This window comes from Phaenicophaeus curvirostris, chromosome 7 (assembly GCF_032191515.1).
Source record: "Phaenicophaeus curvirostris isolate KB17595 chromosome 7, BPBGC_Pcur_1.0, whole genome shotgun sequence".
NCBI lineage: Eukaryota > Metazoa > Chordata > Aves > Cuculiformes > Cuculidae > Phaenicophaeus > Phaenicophaeus curvirostris.
Genome location: NC_091398.1, coordinates 21,451,843 through 21,471,223, shown reverse-complemented (window position 1 = coordinate 21,471,223; position 19,381 = coordinate 21,451,843). Strand labels below are relative to the sequence as shown.

Below are 19,381 nucleotides of genomic sequence, written 5' to 3'. Positions count from 1 at the left end.
CTGCCCAAGAGCATTAGGGCTGCTTAGGTATAATCCGTATTGTCAGAAATGCCTTGAAGAGTTCTCAAGAGGGGCTAGAAATCTCATATTTGTTGAACATAAATATGTCAGCTATAAAAACAGAGGAGATTTTTCTACTTGGCTTCTTCCCCACTTTGGACTGGCAGTGTGCTAACATAATTGCAGTTAGAAGGAAAATGAAGAACAGTGCCACAGCATTTGCACCTGAAGCAGGTAGAGAACTAGGTTGCACTATGGCCATATGGCAAAGCTAATGCCAGGGAATAAGGTAGGTGCTTTGCTGTTTTGATTATGGTATGTTGAAATGGTCCCCATGTGTGGGTTTATAGTTACTGAAATGGCTAAGATGCTGTACCCCTGCTTTCCTTTAAAATTTCTAGAAAGGGAAATAGTGTTTAACTCTCTTTTTGTTCAGTCTGCCTTAAGAAAATAGATTTAAAGCAATGGCTTGAGATGACTGCTGAATTTATTTCAGTGTGCTCCACACTGTTGGGGACCAAGTAACCTGATTGACAAGTGTTGGATGTATAGTAAACTAGGATATGGTTCTCTGCTTTTAGTCCTTTTTTTTCATTTTCTTCCTCCCCCAGGCTTTGTGTCACAGATACTAGCAGTGCCCATTGATGAGTATGTGTAGGAAACAGGACCTTGTAGCACTTGATAGCACTAAACATAAAGTGATAGGCTGTGAGGAGGTTCTGTCTGTATTCAATTAGGCTGCTCAGGCTGCAGGTTTTCCAATGAACTCCAGATGTACATTGCATTGAAACCAAGTGCTGGTACTGAGAGGCAGTGACATTGCATATCCTTGGAAGCATTGGCGCCTGCTGCGTGCCTGCTGCGTTCCCAAAGAGAGATATGGTGGTACTGGGCAGATACTCTTCCCAGTGTTGGAGAGACAGAGCAGTTGGTGCTGTAGCTGCTGCTTTTTTGGAATTGACCCTGTGTTAGGGAGAGCTTACCAGCACTTTCTGTAGGGCCCTCCTGCATGACACATGTACTTTCGGTCCTTCTGCAAACCACGCGCTGCCTCGCTAAAGACTGCAGTGGGTCAGTTTGGGTTTCTCTGCTGCGTTTTGCTTAGCTGAAGACTATCCCAACTCAGCAGGACTGCCCCGTGAAAACTGCCAGATAGCCAAATACCACCTCCCAAGATGCCTGGTGATTAGGCTGCCTGGAGGAGCAATTGCTTCTGACTACCTGGATCTCTCCTTTCAGACTGCCCTGTGTGAGAGCAACTACATCTGCTGAGAGCTGTGCTTGTAACTTTGCACCCGGTGCATGGGGAAACTCTCCTGTCAAATCATGCCTGTCATCTTTTCTTCAGGACTTTGATACCACTTTCTCAAACCTGTGCAGCTGGTTCAGTAAGCTCCAGACAGACTTTTTGACTGACTTGGTGCCTTGCAGCGAAGTCTTATCTCTGCGACCCTGTTCTCTCAGTGATCAGTCTGGGTGTCTAGGCAGAGCAGACAGGTCATTCTCTCTGCTTCACCTGCCCTGTGACATGTATCTGTGAATGTGATGTTACGGGACCTTCACAGCTCCCTGTATTTTTCAGTAGTAACAGGTTTTTTGCTGACCAAATAACTCAGAATAATTGATCTGGAGACCAGCTAGCCTATATCATTTGGGAGGCAGTAGATTAGATGTGACTAGAAGGAGCTGTACCAGCTTATTCAAATTACTTTTCTGACCCTGTTGCAGTGGGAAGACAAAACAGCTTCATTAAAAATAGACTAATTAAAAAACTGGAACTGGGTTTCCCAGCTCTGTCAAAGCTCTCAGTTGTGTTTGGCACATGACTGTTGATAACTCGTAGTGTGGTGGAAGTATGTTTCCCTCTCCTTTGTAGCAATTTGAACTCTTACGATGTGTACGTTTTGCCTTTTATATGTTTCTTAATGTATAAGAAATATGGTGTAATTTGATTTGTATACACATATGCCTTTCAAAGTAACTTAAACTGTGAATTTTTTCTTCATTAGATTAAATTTCTTCCAACTGAGAAGTGTAGATATTGCCTAGCTTTCAATAATCTATTTGCATTTTGTTACTGTACAATTATTATTTTATTCAGTCTAAGTGAAATATATACTAGGGTATTTAATGCACTTATACAGCAGAATCTCTATGTAACATAACCATAATGCTGGGTTTAGAAAACATCCATCCATTTTTATAAAAAGTTACTGAATCTCACTGTTTGGTTCATTGTTCATTGTTTTTTGGTTTCTTTCCCCCTTCTTGCTGCTCTAGGATTTTGGCATCATGTTTACACATCACATTGTAGCAGTCACCCTGCTATCCTTCTCATATGTAACCAATTTGACACGAGTGGGAACGTTGATCTTATGTCTTCATGATGTGGCTGATATTATCCTAGAGGTGAGACAATAAGTATATCATCAGTGTCCATATATGGTATTCACTGTTCTGAGAGCTAACATGTCAGTAGGTAGGATCTATTTGCTATTCAAAACGTGTATTTCTTAAGCAAAGAGGCCTGTTCAAAGTGATAATGGTGATTAATATAGTGTATTTCCTTGTTGAAATGTATTAAACTTGTAGCAGTGCACATTTGTGACTTTAGGCTGGTTTATCCCTTGATAATTTGCTTGTACAAAGCAGAAACTGGTGATGCATTGCATTCCAAGGAGAGTTGTACACAGGTTTTAAATATAGCATGGTAAATTCAAAAGCTTAAAGTTATGAGGTCTGGAAAGGGGTGTGGGGTAGAAGCTCCTGATTCTTGACCTCTGGAGTCATGTGCAGGGCAAGAACCCTGTCTCCAAAAGAATCAAGGTGTCACGGTTAGATTTTGCTGGACAGAGAGTACCTGACAACTTGGTGGCTGTTCTAAGTGCAGGCAACAAGCTGACCTCTGGTCCCCAGGATTTTCTAGGTTCCTGTGGCTCCACATCCATCTGCCAGCATTAAACAGTTGGCTTCAGCGAAGAATGGGTAATTGAAATTCTTCTAAGTCAAGATGGTCTATAACTTCATAGTGGCAGCTGAGAGATGTTGTCATCCTCTGTCTGCATCAGTTTGTAGACAGCTCTGGGTGATGCTGGGTTTGGGCTGTCTGTGAACTCTCAATTAGGATCAAACCAAAGTTAGTAACTATTTTACCTGAAAATATTTTTTCCTAAAGTAGTTGCAGGGATCCTGTTATGCACTAATATAGTATTACTGTGCGAGTTGTCTAATGCAGAATGAAAATGCTGCCATTCTGCTTTGATAATATTGTAAATCTGTTTATATTTTTTAATTTTTTTTTAATCTAGAAGGCATATGACTGCCTCAGATAGCGATAGAGAATCTGGATTTCTCCTGTTAAAAATAAATACATCTTTGCATGTTTATTTTTCTGTTTTAGCAATGTGTGTATATCCATTCTGCTAGCTCAACATTCTTCATCCCTGTTTTCCCACCCCTAGACAGCTGTACTTGGCAGTGTTCATTCCAGATCTGACCAGTGCCTGTGGAACTGTAAAACCACGGAATAGCAGCTGTAATAGGCTAGCTAAAACCTTACCTTCAGCAGATGCATATTTTTTCTTGATTCCTCTGTTCATTCACTGGCTAAGACAGGGAAATTGCTGATATTCTCATGTGATTGGCAGACATTCAGCAAATGCACTTCCCAATGGGACACATACTTTAGTAGGCTTTCTAGTGCATTTGTTCAGTCTGTTCTGACTGGAAATACTAAAGCCAGTCTAAAGTGTCAGGAAGAATCTCAACTCCTGAGAAGCATTTACTAGGAGGGCCATTTCGACTCACTCAACAGGTTTTCTTCTGCTAGGGCAGTGGGGCTGTGTGAGAGAAGATGGACTGCTGACATTTCTGAGGGGAAAGTCAGTGCAGAGGAAGAAAACTATCAAAATGCAAAAAAAGCTAATAAAACATCTTGCCATGATGAGTCTGTTGTGCACTTGACCTGTTTTGCATATGTTTGCAAAAATAAAAAACTATTTCCAGAGGCCACTAGACTCTTTCAACCTACCATTTAATAATGAAAGGTATCCCATGGAAAGCTGGAATGCAACATTTTTGCTACTGTCATTGCAGACAGTAGTATATATTGATCGGAATACTGGAAGTGAGGGGTTTTTTCCCATAGGTCTTAAGGCACGTGCAGGTGCAGAAGAGCAATAGCAGGATTTTCAGAAATACATAGTTGTTTTCTTAGGCCTGAATGAAATTATCTTGGATACTCAAGTCGTCTTAGCCACGGCAGGACAGGCCAAATGTAGAGTGATTTATTTTTTTTGCCTGGGAAGCCACTACATTAGCTTAAGCTGACGTGCAACTTTCAGAGTCCCAGCTAAGTTGTTTAAGGGATCTTGGTTATCCTTGCACTGTGGTACAGCTTGTGGGTTGGAAACACTGTAACCTAACCTGCTAAAGCCCTTAAAATCCCACCTATTTGGGTACCTAGAGACTTTTCAGCTTCAATTAGTGAAGCTAACTGTGACAATTTGGTGCCAGTGTATGGATGTGAGCAGTTGCCAATTTAATATTATTCTCATGTGTGAGTTGAGATACAGCTGACAGTTCAACCTGAATCCTTTCAGCCAGGTTCCAGCTGTCTCCTAACACACTTTACCAAAAAAAAAACCCAACCAAACAAAAAAAATGGAATGGATACTTCAGATTAAAGGAAATAGTTGTGCTGTGAAATAAATGAATTTAAATAGCCTAGCAAGAATCTCTGGAAGAGCTGTGTTATTCAATTGTAGTCATAGCTTTGAAAACTGTGTTGTATTGTCTTGGGTGACCCCATTCCATCCAACGACATACTCCTCCCTTTTTTGTAGCCTTCCTTATCAATATCATTTGTAGATATGTTATTTGAGAACTGGTGGCCCAACTGCTGTACTGGTTTTGAGGAATGGCTTGATACTACTACAAGTTCCTGTAGCAGTATCAGCTCCACATGCCATGAAACCAGTTTTATTAGACTGCCATCACGGAAATACATCCAAAATTCCTATCTGAACTCTCAGTCATCTGAAAATCAAGGTGTCAGTAACTCTTCTGCTTTGCAGGTTGGCACCGAAGTGTTCTCTTTTCCTTACTAAAAATCACAAACTTCTAGGAAACTCATTTGTGTCCACTACAGAATATAGGACTGATTCAGAAGGGTTATGTTTCCTTTGCAACACTGGAGGCGTTCAATGTATTTTGTGAGCTTCCTAACTTGTTCTCAGTTAATATCCTTTATAATCAGATTTTGAGTGAAAACATTGCAGTATTATGTAACATCCAAAAGTGCAGGTTGGTTTTGCAATTTAGATTGTCTGATGTGAGCATTGAGCACTTGCAGCTTCAGTGCTTTTGTACCAAAAAAATCAGACAGAATGCAAGAGTATCTCTCGCCATTTTAGACAATCCTCTGTTTCAGATTCTGCATTCAGAATAGTATCCTATGTGCACAGTTATGGTAATTTTGCTCCCTCTTAGCCCTCTGGAACTTCTGCACAAGTAAGCATCTTCTCAATATTGGAGTTGGATGCAGCCAACTCATATGGGGCTTTGAAAGGGTGTCTTAAGTGGACACTGTATCAGTGCAGTGACTCCCTGGTTACATTTGACGGAAAGCATAAAGAAAGTCTGTACCTGCCTGAAGCTGATATTTTAAAAGAAGTAACTGCTCACACACACGTAAACACTGTGGAAGCAGCATAGATATCTTAAAACAAGCTTGCTTATACATGCTGTTTACTTTGGGGGGAACAGGGCAAATAAACTTCAGGAGAGATCAGTGTTTTAGTGAGTAGTTTGAGTAAAGAGTAATTAGTAGACTCCTTCACTAAGGAGGAGTCAGAGGACTGCATGAAGACAAGTGAGAGAAGTATGTAAACATAGGCACAGGGCAACAAGTTGGAAATCAAAAGTTGGAAAGAGAGGGAAAGAGAGCCTTGGAAAAAAGAGATTTGAAGGGGAGGAGTATAATCTAAGGGGTAAGAACTGTTGTGTATAGGCCAGGAAAGAAGACATGCTGTAGAAGGACAAAAGATATGGATCACAATAGAGGATTTGAGGCAAAGTTTGTATATAGCACCACTAGAAGGTCAGAGAGCATGGGGCAGATGGATGCTGAAAATGCAAGTGGAGCATACTGAAAAGGTGAGAGACAGGTAGGTAAAGAGACTGGGGACAAGGACAGCATAAGCAGTGAGGTTTAATAAAAAGGTTTAGAAGAGTTTTGTGGATCTGAAATTGTAAGATTTCAGAAAGGAAATTGAATGGGGAAGGAAGAAATGAGAGATGTACTCTGGTTTTATGCACTCTGGGTTTTTTTTTTTCTGAGAAGACATGTTCCATCTACATGGTGAAGAGAAGTTACAAGGTAACTGTGAGGTGGCCCAATGAAAATGTTAGTGATTTCATTAAAAAAATATGTATTTTTCTTACGCAATACAAGAGAACTCAGTTGTCCTTACAGAAGTAAACAGACATTTCTTTCTTTTACAGGCTGCCAAAATGGCAAACTATTGCAAGTGTCAAAAACTGAGTGACCTTCTGTTCTTTACATTTGCCTTTGTCTTCATTGTCAGTAGGCTTGGCATATATCCCTTATGGTGAGTAAGCATATTGTTTTCCTCAAATGCTAAGCATCAAACAATCTTGGAAATAACTATGTTGTAATTGAACGTAATTCATTGACATTATTCTGTTCCCCAAAGCATCAAAGAGAGTTTCATACATAACCAGGTGCTGAAATATAACCTATTTGCTAAACTGTTTGCTAAATTGTATTTACTGTGTGCTAGACAGGAAATGTATGGGGCTTTTGCTGATTTATAAGGTAGAAGTGGGATGGAGACTACATAGCCCCAGGTTAGCAGTTGGTTGCCTGTGTTGGCAAGAAGCTGGAGGAGAAATAAAATACTAGTCACTGGAAACACTGATCAAAGGCTAAGCTTGAAGCTAGGATCTTCTCATTAGCTTTCAGCGCTCACCTTATGAACATATTCAGCTTAAAGAAAAACACAATGAGATAAAAGAAGTCTGGCCTGCTTAAATCAGTACAAGGATGTTATTGCCATGCAGATTGCAGTACCACAGGCCACTGCTTTTCCGCCTCTCCTTTGAATTGTGGGTCCTGGAGAAGCTATATAAAACATACCTCTATAAGGCAGTTGCACAGGTGTTACTATAATCTCACCTTGTTCCAGACGAAGGCAGCTGCTTGCATGTACATATACTTTCTTCTAGGTACGCACACATGCATGTACACAAACGGGACGCAGATGTTCCATTTTTTAGCTTTAGGTCTTCAACATCAAGAATGCAGCTGGCTAGTTAGGAAATGCACTAGTGTATTGCACTGTAGAAACTCATGCAAGTTTCTGTGTAATTTGTGCCCTATATATGGGTAGGGCTGGGAGTAGGTATTGGCCTAAGTTTTTTGTGTTCTGCATCCTTCCTTTCCTTCATATGAACAAAACTATCCCAAATCTCTGTATCCTTGTGAGAGCAAGGGGGGGATTTGTCATTGCCTCACAAGAAAACAGTGACAGTTTTGGTTTGGGAAGGTGCCAAGAGATGCCAGAGATGTTACCCTTTGCAGAGCTTTTTTTGGAGAGATTACTACCAAGCTCCTTATTTAAGCACGCAGAGGATTTTCAGATAACAACTTCTTTGCCACAGTTTCCTTTCAAACCCTCTATAATTTCTTTGGGGTTTTGTTAATGCAAACAGGATAAGTCCAAGGTGCCCTCAGGGAGCTGTGTCATCAGCTCTGCTTAACAGTACAACGTAGAAGTCTCATTTAGCATTTAATGACTTCAAAGATAATATGATAATGACTGGTCCCTACTGCACTGTGAGCTGGTGAAGAACCATGACAAAAGGAGAAAATCGATAGATGAGAAAATGGATAGACACACAAACTGCATGTTTAAAAATGCTTGTTGTTTTTAGCAAGGAGCAATTATTTCTTTCTTAAACAGTTTTGCTTCCTTTTCTTCAATACTTCCTTGAAGCTAACTTGGCCATTCAATGAATTTCTGTGAATGAAGTCAGCTAGTTTTTCTAATTACATGATCTCACATCAGAAAAATGGTGGCATTCCTGTTTGTAGGATTTCATTTGCCCATTGCAATCTGTTTTATATTGAGAAATGAAGGAAGGACCCAGTTCTACCAGTGCAGTTCTTCCTGGAGACTGCACTACGTGACTGTGCTTCAGGAAGGGCTCAATTGGATGATGACTGAATGGGTTCACAGAGGGGAAAGCAAAAGGGAAGCTGGCCAACCTGATAACCTTCTGTGATGAAATAACTGGCTTGGCAGATAAGGAGAGAGCAGTGGATATCATCTGCTTTGACTTCAGTCAGGCTTTTTTTACCTTACTGTGGTAGTCAAGTTTTGGAAAGACCACACTTTCAACCCAAAGTGTTTAAAATAAGACTGTGTGTTTATAACTGGTGGTTCATGCTGTCTCAAGTGATTTTTGTGAAGTGCTGCAGCCAAGTGTCCCACCATGCAGGAAGCCCTGGCCTAGGACTAGGCAAACTATAAATTGAAGGTTGACATGGCTAGTAGGAATCAGACATCATAGAGCTGAAGTCTGCCCCTAATAGATGCATCATGCTGTGGAAAAGATTACCAGCAGAGTGATAAGTTATCTAGCAAGTGTCAAAACTTGAGCCCTGCTTTACAGCATTTTGTGCTGGTCTTCTGGATGTGCCTGTCTGTTAACCTTTGTGTTAGGTGACAGCAGCACTCCCATGCCACTTTAAATTGAACCTTGTCTGAGTCTTGCTCTACAGAGTAACACTGGCCCAATGTGCCAAAAAGCAGGGTAACAATCAAGTAGATCTGAGGGAGAGAGCTGCGCAGTAGCTTCTGTTGTTCATGTTGGCTCCCTTGGTACTGAATATCGGGATAATGAGGGCAGCAGGTTACAGCCATGGGTGAAGTTTTCTGATGGGATGGAAAAGATCAGCACAGACTCTTGAAGGCAGCGGAGGTGGAGGGATCATGTACTAGAGGAATGCAGCAGCTGACAGCACGCTGTGTGCTCCTGTGTCACAGATAGAGTGGTTACATTGGTGATCCCTCTGCCTCTCCTCTCCCTTAATCAATGGAAGAACACATTTATTTGTTTGAATATGCAAATGATTCAGTGTGGTATACATCATCGTTGATTTTTAAGATTTTATTTCCAGATCAAAGCCTTGATATATGTATTCCAAATAGTTACCCTTAGACACATCTACAATCAATCACAGAGCTGAGAGGTAGATTCTGAGTTCTCAGCTGCGCTGTGGGTATTGCTTGTGGTGGTCAGGGTTTGTGGGGATGAAGCAAGGGACATACGAGCTTGCCTCTCCCAAGTCCTTTTTCTCTATGAAGCAGCAATTCTAATCTTCACCCCCATTAGCTTGCATGTCAGCAAATGAGTCATTGGAGTGGCAGCAGGCCAGGAAGCATAGTTTTGCTCTCTTTGCTGAATATTCAAACTAGCAAAATTTGGTGCTTGATTAATATTGCATAAATATGCAAATTTTTTTCCAGCATAAAACCTGAGAGGTATAAAATTGGTGTGCATGTAATATAAAAGGAAGACTGTAATTTATAAGAAAACTTTGCCCACACAAGAAGGCAAATACCCAAGACGGGCTTCCAGAGATGTCATTTGTGAAGCTCTGTCATACAGTTGTGCTCTGGCTTTGTACAAGTACCATTTAATTTTGTGTAAAGGTGCTAATAAAGAATTGAGAGTGTGTCAGGTGGTGTTGTCTGAAAGTTGTTTAGCAGCAGAGGTAAGACAAAAGAAACTGGCAATTAGGTGTATATTTAGAAGCCTTTCTGCAGGCATCTGGAGTTCATTTCAGCAATAATTCAAAAACCCTAGGACACTTTCTGCCTCCTGCTGCTAAGTGAATGTAGGAGTAAAGCTGCTATTTTCACTGACAAGACATTTTGCTTGTGAAATTCTCCCACTTGCGCATAATCACTGTTCTAGCAAATTACAACATAAAACACAACTCTCCATGATTCAGGAGGAACATGATGCCTTCTCAGGTGATGTAGAATTGTAGTAAGAATGAAAGCAATCTCAAACCAAAGTGTTGATATAAATTATGTGGGCCTTTGGCTAGTCTAATCAGCCTGGGCAAAGCAGTTACTTGAAGCCTTTCTTTATTTCAATAAGCCTCATGATTCCTCTTCCTTTTTAAAGAGCAGCTTTTTTTTTTAAAGAGCAGCTTTAAATGCTGCTCTTTGCTGTAGTTACACAGACATAGTTTTCTCTCTTTTGATAAAGGAATGCTGTGCTTTTTGCTGTTGTTCGGGTTGCTTTTTGTTTTCAATATCCAGAAAGGGAAACTCCATGGGGTCATAATATTTATTAATAATTTTTTGAGGTGCACAGGGGACAAACGCATTTTCCATTTTGGAGATGTGAGTGAAGAAGGCAATGCACTGCATGTTCCAGTCTGTCTTTGCTCATTGCTGGCTGCAGGGTTCATATTTTGAGAACAATGAAACTCCTCACGTGTGGCCTGTACAGGAAACCCAGGATAACTCACTTCGTTTATTCTTCTGGAATGCATACTGTGAAGAGTTTGTTATCTGAAACTGGTTTTGTAGAGTGTCCATGAACCAGAGTATTTCAAGGAGCTTCAGCGGAAGAAAGGTGGTTGACGTGGAGGGAGATCCAAAGTTACTATACCTGTTCATTATTTTAAAGGATAGCTTAAAGTAACTGCAAGAAAAGGTGTGACTGCGATTTGAAAGAAGAATCATAGAATAACCAGGTTGGAAGAGACCCACCAGATCATCGAGTCCAACCATTCCTATCAAAAAGAAGGTGGCCTCCAGGACAGATAGGTTGATATTTACCAGATGAAGGCACCAAGTGAAGTCAGTGAATTCAGGTTCTTAAAGGTTGCTCTCACTAGTACTAGTGTGCAGTTGTTTTTCATTAAATTTGATTATTTTTATAATCAATCTTTTCCTATGAGAGGGAGAACAGTGGGTTTCAGGGAAGCATTGCTGACAAGTACTGCTGTCAAAAGGTGAGGGAGCAGGGAAACAGCGTTGGCATTCATGCAGCCTGTGAGGTCTCAGCATGCAAGTGTTAGATGTATGCACTGACAAATGTTAAACAGTGGCTTAACTGTACAAATATAAATGAAAGCCTGATTTAAGCTGTTTATAAAGAACACAGGTCATGTTCTGCATGTGCTAGTCCCCAGATTCTCATCTAGGCAAATTCAATATAATCCAGGTAGTCTGCATGCTTTCCTGTCCATGATCTCTTCAGACACTGTCAGTGCCCGGACTATGGTACCATGTTAAAAGATGTGAGAACAGGCAGTCAGCCACTTTTGTTAGTTGATATAGTGTTGTTTATTGTCGTTAGATATGTCTTAATTGGATCTTCTATTTATGAGTCTGTTTGGAAAGGTTCTGTCAAAAAAAAAAGATGACAAAAATAATTCTGACCATTACAACTCAAAGCTGTTTCAGGTGCATGTCTCCTAATCAGCTGCAATGTGGGGTTGCCAAATGGGATTTTTATGCCAACAAATCCTATATAAGGAAGGGTCTGCCAGTTCTCAGAAGAACAACCTTGTTATTCTTGTATTTTTAAAGCTCAGAGTACACATAGGCTGGCTCATGGCTGATTTCTAATTGCCTTTTCACGGCAATGAGTATCTGCATGAACTAGACAAGCATAGCATGATCCTTGCTGACTTAAAATTAACTTCTCTTCAGCGTGGTGTGCTGTAATGAACCCTAGTTACTTATTACCAGTCTCTCTGTAATCTCTGCATGAATGGCTAAATAGCTCTTCCCAAGTTTCATTGCTGGTTGTACAATAGCACAGGATATAGCCATGGTGTTAATATACACACTAACCCTCCAAATAGTGATCCCCTATTGCCAGTTTGCACTGTTCTCTCTCCTTTCTTTTATCATCAGCTTCTCCCTGAACAAAACTGCAGCTTGAGTTACGAATAGGGCAGCACAGAGTCCTCATGTGTAGCAGCTGCTGCTAAGATTTGCTGAATCTCTCTTTTTTTTCCCAGCTTTGTTCTTTTTCTAGCTGATATTGGCTGGTTTTTGCAGTCCTTAACATGCAGGGCAACTGAGTTGTCATCTTTCATACTGATTTTCTTTCCTGGCACAATTTCTTCTGTTTGGCCCTTGAAGCATGTGTACTGTGGGAAGGCAGCATGTGGATGCCGGCAGAGTCACCCTGCTTCATTCTTCTGAACATATTGGTGAAACAGAAGCCTACTCTTCAAAAGCATCCTAGTATGTCAAAGCAATACATAAGTACTAGTTAAAGCAAGAATCATGGTCAATTACTCGGCATAGTAAGAATTTAGGTAGCCAGATAAATCCCAACTGCCCAGGCCTTGTCTGTACACTGAACGATCACAGAATTTTGTGATGGTTTTAGTTACTCTGGCTGGATGCTGAAGTGTCAGTCAAAACTTTTCTAGCCTGGCTAGTGTTACATATTGAGCTGGACAAACATCTCTGTTCTGCAGTAAACTAACTTGTTTATTAAGAAAATAAATCTCTTCTGACACTGTTTTGAGCTCATTTTGCTCAGAATATTGTCTAAACCAGAACACTGTCTAAGTTGTTAGTGGGTATCTGATATGAAGAAATAAATTATGATTTTAATTCAAGGTACTTGATTCCTGATGTTATTCATGCTGTCAGTGAGTAGATACTGTAGAACTAACAAAAGTTATCATGTGTTTATATTTCAGTCTGTTTGTAGTTTCAGCAGGCAACCTATAACTTATAAGTTTATCAAGAGCATTTAATAAAGTTTTTGGCAAGCTGACCACAGTATATTTGAAGAACTCATAGACTTCAATTTATGGATTAGAAAGAAGATTTAATTAACTAAGTCTCCATAAATTTACTTACAGTTCTTGTCTTAGCTCTTTAGTGGAGCATATATAATGTTGTCATCCCATCTGCTTTTATCAAACGTTATCTGATGTTCTTCTGAATGCCTGGTTATTTTATTTCCTCAAATTGTTTACAGTGCTTGTGAACTCAGGCCTCTGAGTGCTGTATGAAGCAAAGCTGATATCTTTGGAGTGCCTAGTTAATACTGATCCAGCTGTTTGCAGGGAAGCTATAATAAATGGAAAGGTTACAGATGTCATTCACCATTGTGGGTTTGCAGAATAAATAACAAAAAGTGGCATTTGCTCAGTGTTTTCATATTCAAGATTTTCATGTGATCACAACAGGATAAAATTATATGAAAAGGATTTCATCAGACTTCTAAAGCTGATTCTTATCCTCATTTTTAGTTTCTACAGACTGTATTAATTATGCTTTTTATTGTCAAATAGAAAAAATTAAAAACCTGGCTTTCAGTCGGTGTTTTCACTTTCCTCCTTTTGTTATGAAATATGTCCTTACTATAACCTGTGCTCTGATGGAAAACATTGCTGGGCATTTATTTTGCTCAGAATTATTCTGATGAGTACAACTGTCTCAGGGGAAGGAACAGCATAGGTGTTTTTCTTGTAGACACATGTTAACATCTTTAAATCAGCTCAGCAGGGCACAGTGACTGGAGAGCATGGATAACCTGAGGAAGCTGAACCAAGAGTTGCTTCCACCGTGGTAGTCAGCTTCCCATATAAACCCCTTTGTAGTCAGCTGAAGTCCTCCAGTTTTCCTCTGAAGCTGCTTTTCTTGCAGGAAGGGGATGAGGAAAAGAAGAGGCTGACCATGGGAATTTGCAGTTTGACTGTTTTCTGTAAGGGAGGTATGTTGGGAAACTGCCCCAAAATACATCTTTTAAGCATTGCCCATTCAGTGGAGGGTTAGAGCTATGCTGGATAGGTAATACCACAGGTGGCCCAGCGCTGACAGTCTAGGTGGCTGTAGGTAGTTTGGACATGCACAAATATTCTTCTTCTCAATCCCTTTTCTCTTAGAAGCTGTATGTGTAGCAACAGGAGTTGATGTTAGTGGAGGATATTTTGTAGCACTACAGGGTCAATATAAAAGTGGAACAATGCTTCTGATTCATTGCGAGCTGCTGATGTGTGTTGGACATATAAATCATAGCTGTACAAAAGCATGAGAGCATGAGAGTTAACTTGCCAGCTTGAAACAGTAAATGTCTTTTGAACACCATGATCGACAGCCGTGGTGCAACTATGGTCTCATTAGTACTCAGCTAGGAGTTGTTCATTGTGGCTAAACACTTCGGGAGAAACCCAGCACCCATGTAAGCGAGCACACAATGTTGGTTGAATCACTGTTGCACGATGGCAGAGTTTGACCGTAACAGCTGTGAAAGTAGAGATCACCACTAAGAAAAATGGATTAAACTGAAAACTGTTTTAAGGTTGGTTTCCCAGATTTTTATGTGGAGGAAAATCTTATAATGTTTGTGTGGGTAAAGGTGCAGTTGTTCAGGGTTTTGGTGTTGGGGTTATTTCCCCTCCCCATCCGCATCTTTTGGCATTTCTTCCACAACTGGAACATAGTATTTAAGTCATTTATTTGAAAGATGAGTCTTTGGCAGACACTGTGCCACTATACATCCTTAAGCTGTGTGATTTTTATGGAATTTAAAATTATTCCATTATTCTAGGCACATGTTCTCAGGACTGGACCAATGAATCCAAAATGTGGTGCTCCTACTACTGATGGTATGGGGCAACTGGCTGCAGCTGCCCTGTTATGTCCTGTGAGCTTTTGAACCAATTCTGAAGTAGTCCTGTGTTTACAGAAACTTTAGGTAATCTTTTCTCCTGAAATGTCCGTCATGGCATATAGCTAAACACAAGTCATTGAGTCAGTGTGTATTCCAAAAGCAAGAGGAAGAAAAATTCCTTGAGCAGAGGTGCTGCTGTTTAGTCAACAGAAAGAGGCACAGGGAAGGTTTATTGTTCTGTGATACCCTGTTTTCAAAGACTGGAAACTGGCCTTCTACAGTTTACAACAATGGCCTTCCTTTTTTGAGAATGACATGATCTCTGGGCAGATGGATCTTGATATGTATTCTCTGTTATTCTTATAGAAGTTTTATGTGTACTTTGGGAATGTAGTTTCTCTGTGCCTGTGTTATGATCACGGGCCTTTACACATGTATTTTGGCAGAACAGATTACTAATACAGCATTTTGCTGAATAGAATTACATTCTGCTAGAAAATTAGTGTTCTTTTCATATACTAATGTCCATTGAAAGACTCTCCTGAGATTTGAGCTTGGATTGTGAAGGTGTCTTTGACCTTGTATTCGTGTTTATTTCTGTCCACGAGAGTGGAAATACTATTACTCACACCAGTGGCTGCAAAATGAGTTAATGGACAGCAACTGTTGATGAGAAGGAATTGAGTGAAGAGAAGAGCACAGCTAAACCCAGGACAGTGACAGCTTGATCAGAATGGTCTCTTTTACAGTACATCAAACATGAATAATTTCCTGCCTGTTCCATCATTTTAGTTAAGTAATTGGAAATCCTATTGATCTATGCAGGGCTTAAAATAACACAGTCACAGTGGCAGGGCTGTGATTTCTGCAAAGAGATGATGTTCCCAGTTAGTAATAGAACAGAAGCCACCCATCTCTACAGCAGCTGAGCTTGTATTAGCACCATGTTGGGAAATTCTCTGACTTGGAGCCGGTATGGGTGAGCAGAACTCCACATAATGCTGAGCTCACTGATAAAATTGAAGCGTGTGGATTTAATGTTGCTCTGAATACTGGCTCAAGAGTTTATATCCCTTTTGACACTACATTTTATGGAGATCTTTCATCAACTTACTGTCTAAAAGAAAAGGGTAATGAGCATCACCAACCAAAAATCTGAAGAATCTGTCTGAAATGCTGTTGAAAGATCGTTTCCCCCCCTGCCCTTTCTTCTCTGCTTCATTGATGCTGTGTGGGTGTCTGGGTTTTGACTCTTGTCAATTCACAGTGAGTCTGTGCTCTCTGCTGCTCCCCTTTTATTTGCCATGCACTGATTAGTAGCATAAATCCTGCTCTAGGGGACTGAAAACCTAAGAGCAGTAGAATCTGAAAAGGGAAACCAGCTTGTTCTTACACTCAGCAAGAACCAAGAAGCATCTGTTCAAAGCAGAACAGTGATATAGGCACAATCCTAACAGCAGCTGGCCAAGCTGAAATTCAGAAGAGGAAAAATTTGGCAGTACAGCCCTTTATGTACATGATTTGCTATGAATAAATATTTAGCTATGCTGCAGCTTGAGGGCTCCAGGACTTACAAGTGCTATAGACCAGAGTTTCTCAAATCTTGACAATGCGTATTTTGCATATCACTTCATACCCTTCTCAGGTAAAAAGTTGAGTGACTCATCTGATGCCTCTCATGCAGAAACATCTTTGTGTCAGGTTTCCTGTTGTGTAAAGTTAGCTTAGCATTGTCATTACAACTAGGACAGCCTAGGATATGAAGTCCTGTTAGATTTCAGTCAGGGTCTGAATCCCAAAGAGAAATCTTGACTGCAGATAAACTGTAGCTGATTTATCATCCTGTGGCTGATCAACATGTACACATGTGTGTGCTTTCACACTCTACTGCTTCTTCATTTATCTGTGAACCTTGGTGATATTTTTTTTACCTATTGTTTTTGTGAGATCTCTTAAGCAAGCAGTCCTTAGTGTTTTACAAACAAATGATTGAATTAATTCTCCCAGCATCTTTGTGTGGCAGACAATATGTCCCAATACGTCATGCCCATCTTTGAAAAAAGTAAACTGTGTAAAGAAAGAAGAAATTTTTTTGGACCACATAATAGGTTAATAGACAGCTAAGTCCCGAATTTAGGACTCCTGACTCTGTTCTGTAGTCTTGGTCAATTTTTACTATATACAATGGAGAATAATCTGCTATGTTTTGGAGCAGATCTAAATGTAATTGATTATTTTTTAAAGGAAAAAATGAAAAAAAATGAAAAACCATTGAAAATTGGAAGATTGAATTGAAGCATTGCTGGCAGTAGTATTGTTGGATTACTTCTACTAAATATGATCTGAATTTCATTAATGCCCACCTGGATATAATTATCTGTTTGCTCTGTAATGAATGCAGTATTGAAGGTTGTCCCAGTGTAGCTTGTTACGGTGCAATATAGAATAGTATTGTCTAATATACACTTGGTAAAGGAGATAAATACATTTATTCTGAATTATTTAGACCAGCTGCTATCATGTGTTGCTGTCCTTGGCCATACTTTGAGACTTCTGGCTGTCACGCTGTGGTAACAACATGCCATTCATTTAACACTTTGCACATGCAGTATGTTGGTTACTGGACAATGCTGCAGAAGTTAAGGCAATGTTCAGTAGCACTCATTTCAGCTGCGGTTTCTGCTCCTGCTGGATGTGATAATAGTGCCCATCACCCTGCTATGCTTCATTCTGCAGAGTTTATCATTAATTTCCTGCCTGTCTGGAAGAATGCCTACTCTTTCCACATGGCCTTCTTTCTCACATCCTTTCATTCCTCTCAGGACCCCTGCAGAAACAAACACAGCACATTTTTGCTGTTTTTCAGACAGAAGTAAATAGGCATTTTATTCTTCCACCTATCCCTCTCATTCTTTATCTCTGTCCTTTCATATCTCTTTCCTTATTCCATCCCTAGTCCAAGTGAAGTGATCAGCTTGCCAAGAATTAGTAACTGCTTTCCAAGAGCCTGGACTTCTGCCCACTGAGAGGAGGGAGTGTAATCTTATCTGAGTCAGTGTATGGGCCTGTTGCCGACAGCTTTCCAAGTACTACTTAGCTGGCTAGACCAAGAGTGAGATGGTAGAGGGAAAAACCTATGTTATTGTTGATGTGATAGAGCTGATCGTTTAGAAGTTGTTGAAAATGTGTTAATTGTATTCTGAGTGTTCACTTAGAGCATAAGTACAGTAAATACAGAATTACCTCTTACGGTGCCTCAGATATTGTGTCAGCATTCCTGAAAGTCTACCACAGATATCTGTAAGAGTAGATTGGATCTTAAGTGATGAATTTGTTTTCATTTGCCTTCGTCAGCCACACTACATAATTCAAAAGGCTGAACTGAGAGCTTCACAGAGCCAGGTGCACAACCCCGCTTGGGGTGTATTTAATGAGAGAAGAGGGAATACCTTCCATGAGACTGTGTTGTTTTGTCCAGACATCAAAATCTTTTGGGACCTCAGCAAAATTGTTGCACTCCGCAACCTATTTTCAAAAGCAGAAGCTAATGTTTTGGTTCAAGTTCCAGAGATGTGAAACATACTTACCAAAGTTTTCAGAGAGGTAGAGCACTTCCAGCTTAAAGTAATTTCTCCTGGTGAGATCAAGTCCAGCTGTTTCAATTCAAATAGCCAAGAATAAAAGTTACCACCATTCATTATGAAAAGTTGGGATTTAACCACTAGAAAGCTTTGAAAAATTCCAGCAAGCATGTTTGCAGATTTAAGTGCCTGCCTGCCTTTTTGAATAGTTGAACCTTAGATTTATTTGCATATACATCCCTAGACGCTTCCTCCTTGTAATCCATTCTCATCCTGCTCTTTCCAGTCCCTGTTGTTTGTGTAGTTGGTTAAAATGTTTCTCTTGAATCATTGCAGCAGTGGAATTGGTTGAAAATTGTCTATCCTTTCTTCTCTACCTCTCCCCCTCCCTCCCTTCCTCTACAAGTAGAATTTTTGGTATTCTGCCCACTAACCTTATGATTTTTCCTCCCATTTCAGACTTCTGACATAAAATTATTTATTCTGAGAGAGAAAGTTTATTTGCTCTCCTCTATTTTTATCTATGGCTTCTTGTATTTTTCATTTAGCTTCTGCTCAGCCTGACATGCTTTAACATAGCCTTAGCTCCATCTGCACACCTAGCCTGCACGTCAGCTCACTGACTCCTCTTTGCATTGCAGAGCAATTTCTGAGTTCCTTTATGGAGCTTTAATGGAGAGTTCCAGTCCCATCCTTAGTCTGCCAGACATGAGCAGGTTGAAAAGAGGTCTGCTTTTCAGTGAAGGCTTATTTCCCATACTTACTACAGAGTAGATGAACAGTGAAACTGTTTTTGGAACTAGAAGCACTCTTTTTGGCTTTGCCATCTTCCTGATGTTTTGGACTTGTGCAAGAACAGACCATCTGCATCTCTAATGCTACTTTTTTGACTTGACTCCTATGGAAGTCCCCGGAGATTAATTTGTTCCAGTGGATGAAAATATAAACAGAAACCTGTAGAAACTGCATTTACATTTCTGGAGCGTATAAGATTTTAGACATATGAAAAGGCAGTTGGATGTAAACAATGGTCACTTTACATACAGGAGTTGTTGATTTCAAGTTTAAATTTGATATAGTGGTTAGAACTGAAATAAGTACTGGTT

At 40.1% G+C, this 19,381-nt stretch overlaps 1 protein-coding gene across 2 annotated transcripts in view; it reads left to right on the top strand.

Moving 5' to 3' along the window:
- CERS6 (ceramide synthase 6) overlaps nucleotides 1-19,381 on the top strand; it is a 117,736-nt gene that overhangs the window by 90,569 nt on the left and 7,786 nt on the right. For both annotated transcript variants that reach the window (XM_069861164.1, XM_069861163.1), the window contains exons 7-8: nucleotides 2,281-2,409; nucleotides 6,505-6,611. In XM_069861164.1, coding sequence (XP_069717265.1) covers nucleotides 2,281-2,409; nucleotides 6,505-6,611 — 236 coding nt within the window. The remainder of the gene's footprint in view (nucleotides 1-2,280; nucleotides 2,410-6,504; nucleotides 6,612-19,381) is intronic.